Genomic DNA, 14,647 nt, shown 5'->3' with positions numbered 1-14,647 from the left:
CGTGCAGAATCCCGGCAAGGTTGGAGACTGAGGGGGTGACGGCGGGTCCCCCAGGGAGACGGGCCCTGCGAGGGAAGAAGGGCCGAGATAAAAACGAGCCCAGCCTGGCGTGGGCTGAGGTGAAGGCAACGGCCGGGGCACCCACGCGGACACAGCGAGGGGGCTGCTGCACACGCAAGGCAAGGCTCTGAGGCAGAGGGCAGGCCTGGAGGCCGGGGCTGGGAAGGCAAGGGCAGCCTTGGAAACGGGGAGAAGGGGAGAGGCCCGCGTGCGGGGGCCCCAGGCGCTCTAGGCCCGGCTCACAAACTGCCTCCTTTGCCGTCCTGTTCAAAACCCAGCCGTCCCAAAGCCCGAGAGAGGCCCTGGACGGCTTCTGCCTTCGGGCCCTGGGGATAGCTTGGACGGCACGCGCTCCGGCAGCCCTCTGGAGCAGCCCGGGATTCCCGGGGAAGCATCTCCCCCAGGCACAAGGGCCACCCCGCCAGGCGGGTTCTCACCGGCTCAGAGGCTCGCCCGGGCTCACGGGGCTCTCCGTGGTCTCAAACACACGTCTGAATTTTCCAAGAGGCTCAAACAGCGTTTAACTGTTCTGTTTGCAATGAGCACGCCACGCAGGCGTCTTCGGAGCAAAAGCAGGGGAGAAGGGATGCCACCTGGGGAAGGCAGCAGACGAGGTACTTTAGGGCAACAAGGACTCGGAGAGGGAAGTGTGAATGAAAGCCATTCCTCTGTTCTGTATCTGGAGGAACAACAGAAGCAAGGCCACCAACTGAGCAAAGACCAGACGGGACGCCGAGGGTCAGGGATGGGCTTTATTGCTGCCCCAATAAGGGAGCTTTCAAAGCATGGACGATGCTGCCATTTTCACCTTCCTTGGAACTCCTAACTCAAATGGTGCGCACTAGACAATCAGTCAAGAGGTCTGGGTGATGACTCCGAGTGCTCTCTCTAATCCCCTACCTGGCTTGGGACCGCTTTCTGCAAAAACAAGAGGCCGTCTCCGAGCTCCTTGCTCACTCTAAATGCCCTCATCCGAGGGGCTTCTTCCACATAAAGAAACGTCAGGTGCGCTGTGCCTGATTGAAAGTGTCCGACAAGTTGGAAATGAGAGTTTTTAAAGATTAATTTCACACTTGTAGAGTTCATCACAAAACAGAGCACCTGAATAATAGGCACTCCAAAATTTGAATCAATGAAAGGAAAAGAACCACAGATTGTATTCTCCAAATATTCAGAAAAACGACTGTTATTTCTGTAAGCCAAAACAGCACGTTCCTCAGCTCGTCAAGGAACACACCTTGATCACCTACGACCACAGGGACGCTTTCTGGCCAACCACAAAACTGATAAAGAGATCCTTTTCCTGGGCCAGAATGTCAACCCCTCCAGAAAGTCTCTTTCCATAAACAGCCTGAAGCTGGGCTACAGGGGTCCTTGGTGTCCCGGTTTTACACAAGCAGCAACTTGCATTGATGAATCGGGACCCTCAGAGCTGTGAGTCGCTGCCTCGCCCGCTCTCTGCAGCCTCCGTAGGCCCCCCAGGATCGCGCCTCTCTTCATCGGCAAGGCCATAGAAGAGATGCTGCTTAAAAGGGCGCAGCGTGCCTGCTGTTTTCCACGACAGCCATTCAATTCTATCTTCAAACTGGCCACCATGATATGGGGCGAGTGTCTCGCTCTTGCCACGTGAGGGAAGGAAGGAAGGATGGAAGGACGGAAGGATGGACAGAAGGCATTGTTTTCCCCAAGTGAACTGAGGCACAAGTGAGAGAAATACAAAGAGGATCGTAACTCGCACCTCCACTGTACCTTTCACCCCGCAATCTCAGATCATTATGAGGGCACTGAATAACTGAATTTTTTAAGATGCCATATTTAAAAGAATGCGCTAGTCCAGTTAGCAGAAGTTGATAACAATTACCCAGGGAAGTCCAATCATCAGAATGTGTAAAGTAAAAAAGATTTCCTTGGGCTTAAGTCATCCCAAGGTAGGAACGGCCATGCGGAGTAGAGAACTGGCCTAAGCAATCAATGAGCTTTTATTAACTGTCTACTATGTGCCAGGCACTGGGGCAGAAGGACAAAAAAGAAACAGCCCTGCCTTCGAGGAGCACATGTTCTAGTAGGCAACAGGAGCAGAGAGCATGTCCCAAAAGTCTTAGGGCAGCTTAAGGCAATGAAAACTGACCATTGCACGAAGACTTTTGGGACACCTGACCAAGGTAGATCCAAAATAGATCAAAACAAATATAAAGATATTTGGGGGGTGTGACAAGGAAATCACTTTAAAAGACTGATATATATTAATTTAAGGTCGCCAAGGAATTCAGCTATGTAATTCCTTAATGAAAACTCAAGTCAGCAGTCAACCTTTTATGGAGTTTAATTACAAACAGGAGGAAGAAAAGTGAGAGAGAGAGAGAGAGAGAGAGAGAGAGAGAGAGAGAGAGAGAAGGGAATAGGGCTTAAATACCCCTCCTGTTTAGGCTGGGCCAAAAGGCCCAAGCCCTTAGATAGCTGAGGCAAAGAAAGGAGATCAGTCCCTATTACTCACGTGACCAAAATGGAGAAACAGTCTCAGGGGCCTCCACCTCCAGCTTCCTTCAGAGCAAGCTTCTCAGAGCACAACCTCTCAGAGCAAAACCTCTCCAACCACCTTCAGTCCTCAGACCCCTCTCTCTTTAAGGAAACCATCCAAGTTCCCTCCCCTCAGTTCTCACATCTACCAATCACTGTCCATGTCTTCCCTGTGCCAATGGTGGCTCTAGCTTAACCCAGGACCGCCCAGAGGTCTGTGGCTTTGCACATGTCTGTTGAAGGTCATATTCTCAAATAATTAAATCTTGATCTTTGCTGCAGCCCTTCCTAAATCCTGTTACTCTGAGTAGGGTGGAGATTGTAGTTTCCAAGACCTGGTTCTGTCATTCCAAGTATCTCTATTGTATCAATTCTAAAATCAATCATGACTCAAAGAACTTCCTGTTCTATGCTTAAGCATAGGTCAAAGTCCTTTCCATTGTTCAGCAAAAGGTTTCTGTTCTAAAGTAATCTTAAGAAGGGAGGAGGAGGAACCTCCCATGCCAAGGGGGTTCACATTCCAATAGAGTTCCCACTATCAGTAGGAAATTCCCTACAAGCATGAAACCTTCCAATGGTGAAATTTCCAACATTCACAAGTCTAAGAAATTTTAAGGTTTACAGGGGAGGGAACACTTCGAGGGGAGGCAGAGCAGAAAATACTTCATATAGAAGGTACTTAAGATCCCGGGCAATTTCATGAACTTGTCTTTGCTTGAGGCAATTCCCTAGGACTTCTCTGCTAAATCAAAGACTATCCGCGGTGATGCAGGGAATTCCCACAATGGGAGTTCTCAGATCTCCCTTCATCAAGTCAGAAGCCACGTAATAAGCCCCAGGAGGACAAAGGAAGGCCAAAGACAGAGCCTCATCTCATGGAGCCCCACTTTCACCGTGGAGACGACCTGCACCAGCTGTGTACAAGCCATGGGGCAGCCTCAGCTGGAGAGAATCAGTGAGGCAAGGCCGGCCTGGGGGCTGCCTCCAGAAGGGGATCAGAGCCCGGCTGCCCAACCCAGAGGACGCTCCCCTGAGCCCCTTCCCCTGCTTTGAGGGGAAGGCCAAAGAGCAGGACGTCCAGGCCCACGGGGGGAGCAGGGAGGTCCTGTCTGCAAGGCAGGGCCAGGCCTGGAAGCTCCCCCAGACCCATCCTAGAGTCCTCCCCCGTCCTGAGAGTGCCCGTCGTCTCCTTCCCCTTGCTGGGGTAGACTGGGAAGGAAGCCAGCCCTCTGGGCCAGGTCAGCCACCTGTCCGCAAAGATCGTGCCTCGCCAGCTTGGGAGATGCTACCACGGCGGCCATTGTACACGAGGAAGCCGGCGTGAGAAAGGCCACGTGACTTGTCCAGGGTCACAGAGCTAACAGAGAGCGCATTTGGAGGCGTCTTCCGGGCACGCTTCGCTGTGCCAGTGCGCCTCCCCTCTGGCTCAGCCCTCGGGGTTCGGGGGGGAACAGACGGAAAGACTGACACGGAGGGGACCTGCTTTCAGAGGCGAGAGACTAGCAAAGACGCGCCCGAACCACCCTCTTCCCATCCCGCGACTAGGTCAGCAGGACCACAGCCAGCACAGCCACGTTCCCAGCCTTATCTAGCTCTCATCCAACGTCCCGAGGTCCAAGAAACCTGCAGTATCGGCATGTGTTTTCCTTTGTGTGCTGGCAAGGGCTGCCCTGAGGAGTTTTCCCACCACGGATGATGCAATGAGCCCTTCACAGTCTGCGCTGCCACCATCTCCCATCTCACTAAGTGCTTTGCAAACCTTTAAAGCTCTCGACATGGTGTCCCAGGAGTCTTCCTGCAAGAATAAGCTTTAATAGCTTTAGACTGCACTAAGACTTTTGGGACGTGTATGTGTGTGTGTGTGTGTGTGTGTGTGAGAGAGAGAGAGAGAGAGAGAGAGAGAGAGAGAGAGAGAGAGAGAGAGAGAGAGAGTGAGAGAGACAGAGACAGAGAGATGGAGAGAGAGAGAGACAGAGAGAGAGAGAGAGAGAGAGACAGAGTCAGAGAGATGGAGAGAGATAGAGAGAGACAGAGAGAGAGAGATGGAGAGAGAGACAGAGATGGAGAGACAGAGAGACAGAGAGACAGAGACAGAGACAGACAGAGACAGGGAGAGAGACAGAGACAGAGACAGAGATAGATGGAGAGAGAGACAGAGAGAGAGATTGAGAGACACAGAGAGAGACACAGAGACAGAGGGGGGAGAGATAGAGAGAGATGGAGAGAGAGAGAGAGACAGAGAGAGACAAAGACAGACAGAGACAGGGAGAGAGACAGAGACAGAGAGAGATGGAGAGAGAGACACAGAGAGAGATTGAGAGAGAGACACAGAGAGAAACACAGAGACAGAGGGGGGAGAGATAGAGAGAGAGATGGAGAGAGAGAGAGAGACAGAGAGAGAGACAAAGACAGACAGAGACAGGGAGAGAGACAGAGAGAGAGGGAGGGGGAAGAAAAGGGAGGGGGAGAAGGAAAGGGAGAAAGAAAAGGAAAAGGAGAGGAAGGGAGGGAGAGACAATCAGAGTTCAAAATGTTATACTGCAGTGCTAGTTATTATTCTCAGTCCACAAACTCTATCACGACAGAGAATCTTCAAGATGGCAGAGAGCTCAAGCTAAGATCCCCCTGGTACCAGGCAGGGAAGTCCCACTACAGCACCTCCTCTACATCAGCCTGCCTCTGCCGGTTACCCATCATTTCCTCTTAGGGAGGGACTATGTTACAGGAGCACACTCCTCTCACTTCCTAGCACAAAGGGGCAGCAAGCTGTGTGACCCTGGGCAAGTCACTTAACTCCAATCACCAGGTCCTTGCCCCCCATTTTCCTTAGAACCAATATCCAGTATGGATTCTGATTCTAAGACAGAAGGTAAGGGCTTTAAAAAAAGGTTGTAACACAAATCTAGAACCAACTCAAACCTGAGCAAATGGCCAATATGGTATAATTTCACTTTGTGGGTATTACTGTTTGCCAAATTGATAAATATTAAGGAGCTATTCATCAAAGGCTATTCATCATGATAGGGGATGTCATCTCACATCGGAATTAATTCTAAACTTAGCATGACAAAGAAAGCGATTCTAGAGCCATCTACGGCTGGATGTCTAACAAAATGCCATTCTGCTTTAAAAATGGAATCTGGAAAAGTTTGCATTGGGTCAAATGCAAAACTTCATGTGGTTTGATTTCCAATTCAAGTACTAAACTCAAATGGAGATGATGCCGATAAGTAGTGTGATTCCTTTCCATCTTAAAAAAGATTTTTCTAGAAATATGAATCATATCATTTCATATTGTGGTTAAATCTGTACCTCCAAATTACCAATCAAGGCAATCAATTCTGTGGAAAAATACAAAGCAGTTGGCTGAGCTAACAATTCAGGCAAAATGATGAAAACCAACTGGAAACGGAAAACTGGAAATCTCAAATCATGTCTCTCTTTATAGCTATTTGCAAATAATAAAAAAGAGTGAAATAGCCACAACAAAAGAGCAGAATGTAAAACTTTATGCCAAATACTAATAGGAGAAATTACATTTTGCCAAAGAGGAGCAAAAAAGGGCATAATGAAAACAAAAGTGCAAACTTTCTTTATGTCTACTCTAAAAAAAGATGATTAATTTATATTAGCATTAAGATAAAATACTCCCATTGGTATAATCTTGGTATCAAACATCATCCTAAAAAAATGTTCCTAGCAATTCCTTGGAAAATTGAGATTTGCAATAAAAGTTTTAACATGCTCAAATATGATCACTCTACAACTATGATAACACATTTCAAATAACGAGGTGAGCTACTTATTCATTAAAGTATTTATGGAATTATCTACTTAACACATCAAATATTCATTCAGATCAGATCTTGGGGGAAAGCGTGATATACTAGATGATGGGGATATAAAGAGAAAAGCAAAAAAATTCCCACATCCATACATGAGAAATTGCTCTTATATTATTAACAGAGATTGAAATCCAGCATCTCAGAGTCATCAATAGTGTTAAGTTTCTAGAGATGGATGACTACATTATAACTCACCTTTCTCAAATTTATATTTCATATACCTATAAATACTATCACTGTGAACTTAAGTGACCCAACTGATGGTCATTACTGTCATTTCAAAAATTTTGCAGTAAGTCCACATTTAATAGAAAAGATTTAGTAATTTGCTAAAAGAACATCACCCACTAATGTTGAAAAGTTTTCAAATTTTCAGTAGACTAAGGCTTCCTAATGGCTTCTTAGCATGGGGCTTTATGTAAGAAGTCTCCAAGAATAGCCGTAAGAGATTCAGTCTTAAGAACACAATGCTGCTCTAAGGCAGTGTTTCTCAAAGTTTTCCGGTGCTTAGGTTTGGGAAGATTTCATGGAGTATCAACCCCACTCACTCTTACTTCTAATCAAAAGAATGGAGAAAAAAACCGACTTACCATCAAAATAAAGGAATGGATAATAAAAATGAGATTTGATGAGGAAATCGCTAAATCAGTTTCCATTCATTAAAAATTCTTTATTACAAAAAAAAGACCTATAGATACTTTCATAGATAAGTTGCCCACATACCACCACGCGGAAGATCACTCCCAAACCAAGACTGCAAGAATATAAAACTCATCTTGCTGTCGGAAGAATTTCCTATTCCAGACAATCCGGAGATTTTCTTATAGCCTAATATGATCATCTTTTTAAAGGTCTGAGTAGGTGCCAGGGGGGTGGGTAAAAAAAGAGTGTATGTTTGTGTGTATAAAGAGGGAGGGGGGACCCACTATGGTCAAATTTGTGTGTGTGTTTTTACCCATGAACTATACCACTTGTTAAGAGTGTAAAATTTATCCTTCTTGTATATGGCTGGTAAATAAAGAAGAAGACACTCCACATACTTGACTTTGGCAAAAAATAAAATAAAAATTGCATTTCACTTACAAGGTCAATAATTTATATTCTCTCATATTCCAGACAACCTAAACTATGAAAATGAAATCAGGAAAACAATAAGCTCAAGATAGACTTATTCAATTTACCTTTCACATATTTTCTGAGACTGATACTGGGGGAGGGCAATATTAAAGGAGATTCCCTCTGAAAACTAGGTCTAATAAAATAGGCACATGCCAGTGGTCATTGAGTGATTGACGTGGGAGGATAAAATCAGTTAAACATCTATTGCCCAGGTCTATATTTCCTCTGGGGGAGGAAGAAGGCTGTATTAAGAATGACCCACTGCCTACTATAATGAAACCAAGATGCATACCTTTGGCATTTCTGGCTTGACCAACAGGAAGTGGGAAATGACCGTCCATTTAATAGACAGTACATCTGTTTCCTACTTTCTACTATGCTGTGTTACTGAATAGTTGGAAATATTGACCGTTAGTAACTATAAATCAAACCAACAGATTTCAACATTAGTCTTGAAGATACATCACTGAATATCTATGAATTTACCCAATTGAAACCAATTTGTGAGATCGAAGAAATAGTCTCTCTGTTTTGTTTTGAAACCCTTTCATCACCCCTAAATATGACCCGGATGGTCACGGGGCCCACACTCTGAATAACCTCCACAGAGAATGCCCCAATTCAAAAGAACTAGGCATTAAATCATTTTCATTCATACGAAATAAGTAACAGTTAACACGGTACCTTTTCGCACTAGTTGACAATTTAGCAGCCGTCTTGCTGGAGATCTTGCCTTCCTTTTTCTTGGGCTGAACTTGCTCCCTTTCTTGTTCTTGCTGAACCGCTTCACGCTGGTCTCCATCAGAACTGCCTCCGCTAGTACTTGGACTGTCATCCACTCTTTGCCCTTCAGTGGACATTTTAGATGCTGCATTAAAGACCCAAAATAAGTGAATTAGTTTTCCTTAAAGTAGAAGCTAGCACACATCCAGTGGAATGGGGCTCTTTCCCTGCTGCCTTTCTTTCCTTTAAAATACTGAGGCTTGGGGGCAGCTGGATGGCTCAGTGGATGGAGAGCCAGGCCTAGAGATGGGAGGTCCTAGGTTCAAATCTGACCTCAGACACTTCCCAGCTGTGTGACCCTGGGCAAGTCACTTAACCCCCATTGCTTAGTCCTTATCTCTTCTGCCTTGGAGCCAATACACCGTATTGACTCCAAGATGGAAGGTAAGGGTTTAAAAAAATAAATTAATTAAAATAAATTAAAAAATAAAATAAAATAAAATAAAATAAAATAAAATAAAATAAAATAAAATACTAAGGCTCTAAGCAATATGCCAGCAGAGATTAGTCCAGTGATTTCACTGGTCAAAGGAACCAACTCTGGAGAGGAACCCCCTGGCATCCATGAAGGTTGGCATTTATAAAGGTATTGTCTAGAACACTAAGATGGACAGATTTGCTCAGATTCATCGAGCCAGTAAGTGTCCAAGACCTGGCTTGAAATGAGGTCTTCTCAGGTCTGAGGCTGGCTTTCTCTGTTCACTATCCATCCAAGAAAATGGGGGGAAAAGAAACACTTAAGACAGAGTAGGAGAGTAAAGGGGGGGTGCTCTTATAACTAGACTCTAGTGTCTACATGCAGGCTAAAAGGTACAGTAGAATGAGCACTAGATTTAGAACCTGGAGAATTCCCTGTTCAAATCCCAGCATTGCTATGTAAAGACAACCCCACCCCGCAGCACTCCCAGAGATTGAGACTGAAAAGGACAGAAGGGATGAATCACTAGAAAATTCTTTTTACACAAGTCAGCACTGAAAGTCACAAGCAGAGAAATCTCCCTGTCTCTGTACCTACTATGAATGGAGACCATCAGTCTCCCCGGCTATGACATCTTTTATGAGCACTAAAGTAACTTAATAGAATACTGAAATTTTATATCGGTATGTTTCATGTCGAGCTCTAACATCGCTCCCATATTTCTTGATTTCTCCCCGGTTTTTTACTTTTCTTTAATCATAATCCTTAGATTTAGCATTGATTTTCAGCTTATTTCCTGCCTTTAAAATTGATCAGATGTGTGTACACAGGAGCATATCAGGGTGTACGTGTGCATGTCATAACCAGCTCTAGGCAAAGACCTTCTTGCCTAAGATTCGGCAACAACTATTGCTGGCTGTGTTTTTAGAAATGTGATATAAGACTATTTTGTACCACTTCTGACAGAAGCTGTGTGTGGCATGACATAAACAGGGAAATCCTCGATTGAATAAAATTCTTCCTGTGACTTTCAGCTGAGGCTGCACAAACTATGCTTTTAAACTTGGTTTCTAATTCAATATAGCAGAAATAACAATAATAACATTTATATAGTTCTTTAAGGTATTGCAAACCACTTTATTTTTCCCAGTCTAACCTCCTCCTATGACAAATGAGTAGCCTGAGGACAGGGAAGGCTAAGTGAATTTCTAAGGTTACACAGGTGATAAAGAGTATAGGCAGAATTTGAACTTAGGACCTCTGGTTAACCCTAATGCAGCTAGGTCATAGATTACTGTAGAAAGAGTGCAAGACCTGGAGTCAAGAGACTCATTTTCCTGAGATCAAATCTAACCTCAAACACTAGCTGAGTGGCCTGGGGCAAGTCACTTCACTCAGTTTGCCTCAGTTTCATCATTTCTAAAATGAGCTGGAGAGGGAAATACCAAGCCATCCCAGTATTTTTGCCAAAAAAACCTCAAATGGGGTCATGAAGAGTTGGACAAAACTTTAAAAACGACTGAACAACTTCTGATTCCAAATTTAGCATGCTCCCCTGTACCCTCCAGACCCTCTTTTAACCTTTGTTTCAAAAAGCTGTCTTCATTTCTTATCCTCTCAATAAATATTCACATGTAATTGTCATGCAGAGTCTACCTATGGGGTCATGATCTGAGAGTTTTAAAGTAAAGAAATAGCCAGCATTTATTTAACACTTTAAGGTCTGCAAATCACTGTCCCTATGTTATCTCTTTCACACACTGATCAAGGCAAAGACAGAGAAAACAAAAAGAAATCAGTATCAAAGGCAGAAGCTAAACATACCTTAAACATTTTTCAAACAAACTTGGAATTTTTAAAATATAGTTTGTTAATGAAGATGAAAAATTTGCTTCAAGACTGTATTGCTGGAAGACATTATTTTATCAAAATCTCAAACTGCTAAAGGGTGTGAACATCTTTGGCCAATCTGCCAATTTTAGATATAAACAAGTAATTTCCTCCTTTCCAAACATGAGAATAAAAGGATTTGTTTCTATGATTTGGGAATTCTTGATTAGGAAAAAAAATCATGAAAAAGCTGACTGATTCCCTTTCCCTAGTACAGCTAACTTCCAAAAAGAGAAAGTACTTTTTAGAATAGCCTTAATTAGACTTAAATTTGTAAATAGGGTGCTTTGTGGCATCTCTGAAATAAAAATCAACCAAAAATTCCTAAATTTGAAGACTCCTCCCTCTCTTCATCACCTCCTGGGAATTAAAAATAATTCACATTTTTAGCAAGGCAAATTCCAAGGATTAGACCAGTTTTGTTTTGTTTTTTAACCTAGAAAGATAAACAAACCTCAAGGCTATAAATGTAGAGCCTTTCAATAGCAGTTTGAAAACTGTTACAATTTTCAAATGGTTATTTTCATTTTATAGTCATCTCACCTTCATTTACCTTCAGAAGCAAAATATGATGCAGCATTTTCTAAAACAACTGAGCATCACGGTATGCTATGAAAGTTTGTATATTGACCTTTCCTGAACATATTTACTTTCAGAAACTCACAAACTGTTGGAGTTTACAAAGCATGCTGTATTCAACTACAGTCCTGAAATTAGCAAAATATTTGTAATGAAGCCCACATGTTCACTGAATATCAAGTGCAATGATGCTGCTGTAAATATTCCTTCTAACTGAAAAATAAAAATCCCTTTCACTCCATGAGGCCAGGTTACCATCCAAGAGATAAATGTTCTAACAGTAGTCCACGGTGTGTAATTATAATAACAAGTCATGCCAGCTTTTAAAAAAACCAGGGAAATGCTTAATTTATCATTTAATGTCTAGCTGTTTTCTTTTCTGTTCATGTTTTTCTCCTTCTGGTCTTTTCAGAAACAAAGGTTTGATCCATTTCTATCACTGTGTAAATGTTATCTCAACCCAAATGTAAGCAAAACTATCAGGGTATATTTAATTCAATTCAAGTGAACTACTCATCAAACACCTACAAAGTGCCAAGTGCTAGGGACACAAAGATCAAAAGAAGACACATAGTTCCTTACCCTCAAAGGGTTTGCATTCTTGATGCACAAAGTAAATATTAGGGAGAAAACACTAAAAACCATAGAGAAAGCGAGATCCTCTCTCTTGTATTTCTCTAGAATGTAAGAGAAATGATATGGCCATCAGAGCAAGTATATTACATAAACATATATGCTAGAGTGGGAGATGGTACAATGAGTATAGGAATAAATGGGGAAATGCAGAATGGCTATGATTTCATGAAAACTTTCATACATGATGTCCAGCTCAACATCCATGGAAAGAAAACGGTTAAGAATCAAGAAGTTTCAATAATGCTTAGGTCAAGAAGCACACCGAGATCTCAAAGGTCTTGGAGGAATTATTAGACATTTGAAAAAATCCCATTAAGGAAGCTAGGCATAAGAACCTCAAAGAAGGCATATTATTTGTTTGTCCAGGTTAGGAAATAATTTGAGGCTCAGTATTACCCTTTAAAGTTAATATGATGAGGTACTGCGTTTAAAAAAATAAAAAGGGAAAGAAAAGAAAAGACCACATAGAAAGAGGAATCCTGGAAACATGCAAATGGGTCCAGCAGGGAGAGTGCCTGGGATCACGTCGGTGCTCTGTCTCTCTCGGTCTCGCTCTCTCTCTCCCTCCCCGTCTCTCCCTCTCCCCTTCCCCCCCCCCCCTTAATTTCCTTAAGCGAAGATGAATTAGATATCCCCAGTTGGTCTTGCAAATACGCAATATTCCATCTTCATTAGAAAAGGTAAAGGGCGAAAAGATCAAAACATGCGGGGAAGGAGGGGGGGGCTCCACCAAACAAACCCAGAGAATCCGGTTTCCAACCAGGCTGGTGCAAGCAGGAGAGAAGAAACCAGAGGAACAAAAATGTGCTGTCTGCCACTGCTCCAAAGTGTGACAAGCACTAGGCAGCACAAAAGACCAATACACCCCACAGTCCACACCGAGACACACACGTACACCAACCACCAGGTCTTTTCCTGCCTGGCAAACGGGTGTGTGTGTTGGGGGGGTGGGGGGAGGGAGGAGATGGAAGGGAACCAGAGAAGTCACATGTCATGGAGAAGATACAATGTGCAATCATTTTGCAATTAGAGAAAATCGCCAAAGATTAAACTGGACACTTTTCAACCTGACATTTCTGCTGTACTTTCCAAAGACTTAGTTGCCAGAGCCTGGGAGAGGGAGGGAGGGAAGCAGAGAAAGAGAGAGGGAGAGGGAGAGGGAGAGGGAGAGGAAGGAGGGAGGGGGGCAGGGAGGCTGGAGAAGGATGGGTAAATGAGAACGAGGGCTGGGCAGACGATGGGGAGGGGAAGGGGTCGCAAAGAGGGGGATGGGGAGAAGAAGGTGGAAGAGGGGTTCGGTAGGAGGCAAGACGGGGTGCTGGTGCGAGAGTGGGAGGAGGCAGAAAGTAGAATATGGAAAAGAGATGGGAGAGGAAAATGGGGCCAGGAGACATGAGTGAGGGGGTGGCAGAGGAGAGGAGACAGCAGGGGAATGGGAGGGGAGAAAATAGGGCGAGGAGATGGAGGGGAGGAGATTGGCGTGGGGTGGGGGGAGGGGGCCGAGGGGCCGGAGGGGAGGGGGAGGGGGATGCCCCCCCAGCCCTGGCCGCAGCAGAGGGTCGGTCGGTTACCTGGGCTGGGGGGCAGTCCGCGCAGGTCGCTGTCTAGTGCGGATTCCCCGAGGACGAGGAGGAGAAGGAGGAAGACGAGGAGGAGGAGACAGGCAGGGGTGCCCGCCCGCCGGCCGCGGACTTAGGGAGACCCGGACCCCTCCACTGCCCAGCCGTGCTCCCTGGTCCCCTCGCTCGTCCCTCGCTCGCTCTAGCCCCTCTCTGGCTCCCGCGGCTCCCACGTCCTCCCGCTTGAGCTCGGGCTCCGGCTGCTGCCGCCCCGGACTCTGGGAAAAGTGAATCCACCAGCACCTCGCGGACCGCGCCGCCTCCGCCCGCGCCCGCGCCCCCGAGCTCGCGCGCCCGCGTCGCCGCCGCCGCCGCCGCCGGCTCGGCACCTAGCCGTGCGCGCGCCCCACGGGCCCCAGAGCTGCTCCCTCCCCGCCCCTCCCTCCCGAGTTGGGCGCGCACCCGAGCTAGGGGGCGGGGGCAGGCACAGAGGCGCGCGCCCGCCCGCGGGCACGAGGCTCCGCCCTCCTGGCCAGGGGCGGGGGCAGCGTGCGGTGGGGGCGGGGGTGCGAAGGGGGGGGAAGAGAAAGCAAGAAAAAGTAAAGTGACAGCTGAGCCCCACGCTGAGGGGGAGGGGAGCCAAGCTGGGAGGAGCTCGGAGGGGGAGGGGTGACCACTGTGGGGGAGGGGCGAGGGGGCGAGGGGACCTTGGCAGGGACGTGGCGGGCGCGCGCGTTAAAGGGAAACACTGACGAGGAGGGGGAGGGGAAGAGTCAGAAAGGGATGGAGGGGGCAGCGGGACCCAAAACTCAACCAGAAGCAATAGGGATCTCCCCTCATCTCTCTCTCTCTTCTCTCTCTCTCTCTCTCTCTCTCTCTCTCTCTCTCTCTCTCTCTCTCTCTCTCTCTCTCTCTCTCTCTCTCTCTCCCCACTTCTTCCCTTCTTCCCTCTTTCTTCTCCCTCTTTCTTCTCCTTCTTCCTTACTCTTTTCTCTTTCTTCTCTCTCCTCTCTCCCCCTCTTTCTTTCCTCTTTCTCTTTATTCTGCCTTTCTTCTTTCTTTCCTGCCCCTCTTTTCCTCTCTCCCCTCTCTTCTTGTGTTTTTCTTCTTTCTCCTCTTTCTTCTCCCTCTCCCCCTTTCTCTTTCTTCTTTCCCGCCCCCTCTCTTCTTTTCTCCTCCTTTCCTCTTTTCTCTCTCTCTCTCTCTCTCTCTCTCTCTCTCTCTCTCTCTCTCTCTCTCTC

General features: G+C 45.9%; 1 protein-coding gene across 2 annotated transcripts in view; it reads right to left on the bottom strand.

Moving 5' to 3' along the window:
- The window catches only part of UBE2E2 (ubiquitin conjugating enzyme E2 E2), a 324,036-nt gene extending 311,316 nt beyond the window's left edge, over positions 1 to 12,720 (bottom strand). Inside the window, exons 1-2 of one of the 2 annotated variants that reach the window (XM_056800341.1) lie at positions 12,587 to 12,720; positions 8,226 to 8,409 (exon numbers count right to left, since the gene is read on the bottom strand). In XM_056800341.1, the coding sequence (XP_056656319.1) occupies positions 8,226 to 8,401 (176 nt within the window). In that variant the 5' untranslated portion in view covers positions 8,402 to 8,409; positions 12,587 to 12,720. The remainder of the gene's footprint in view (positions 1 to 8,225; positions 8,410 to 12,586) is intronic. The other variant, XM_001369719.5, reaches the window with a different exon arrangement.
- Positions 12,721 to 14,647: the final 1,927 nt, after the last annotated feature.

This window comes from Monodelphis domestica, chromosome 5 (genome assembly GCF_027887165.1).
Source record: "Monodelphis domestica isolate mMonDom1 chromosome 5, mMonDom1.pri, whole genome shotgun sequence".
Classification (NCBI taxonomy): domain Eukaryota; kingdom Metazoa; phylum Chordata; class Mammalia; order Didelphimorphia; family Didelphidae; genus Monodelphis; species Monodelphis domestica.
This window is presented reverse-complemented; position numbering and strand designations above follow the sequence as displayed.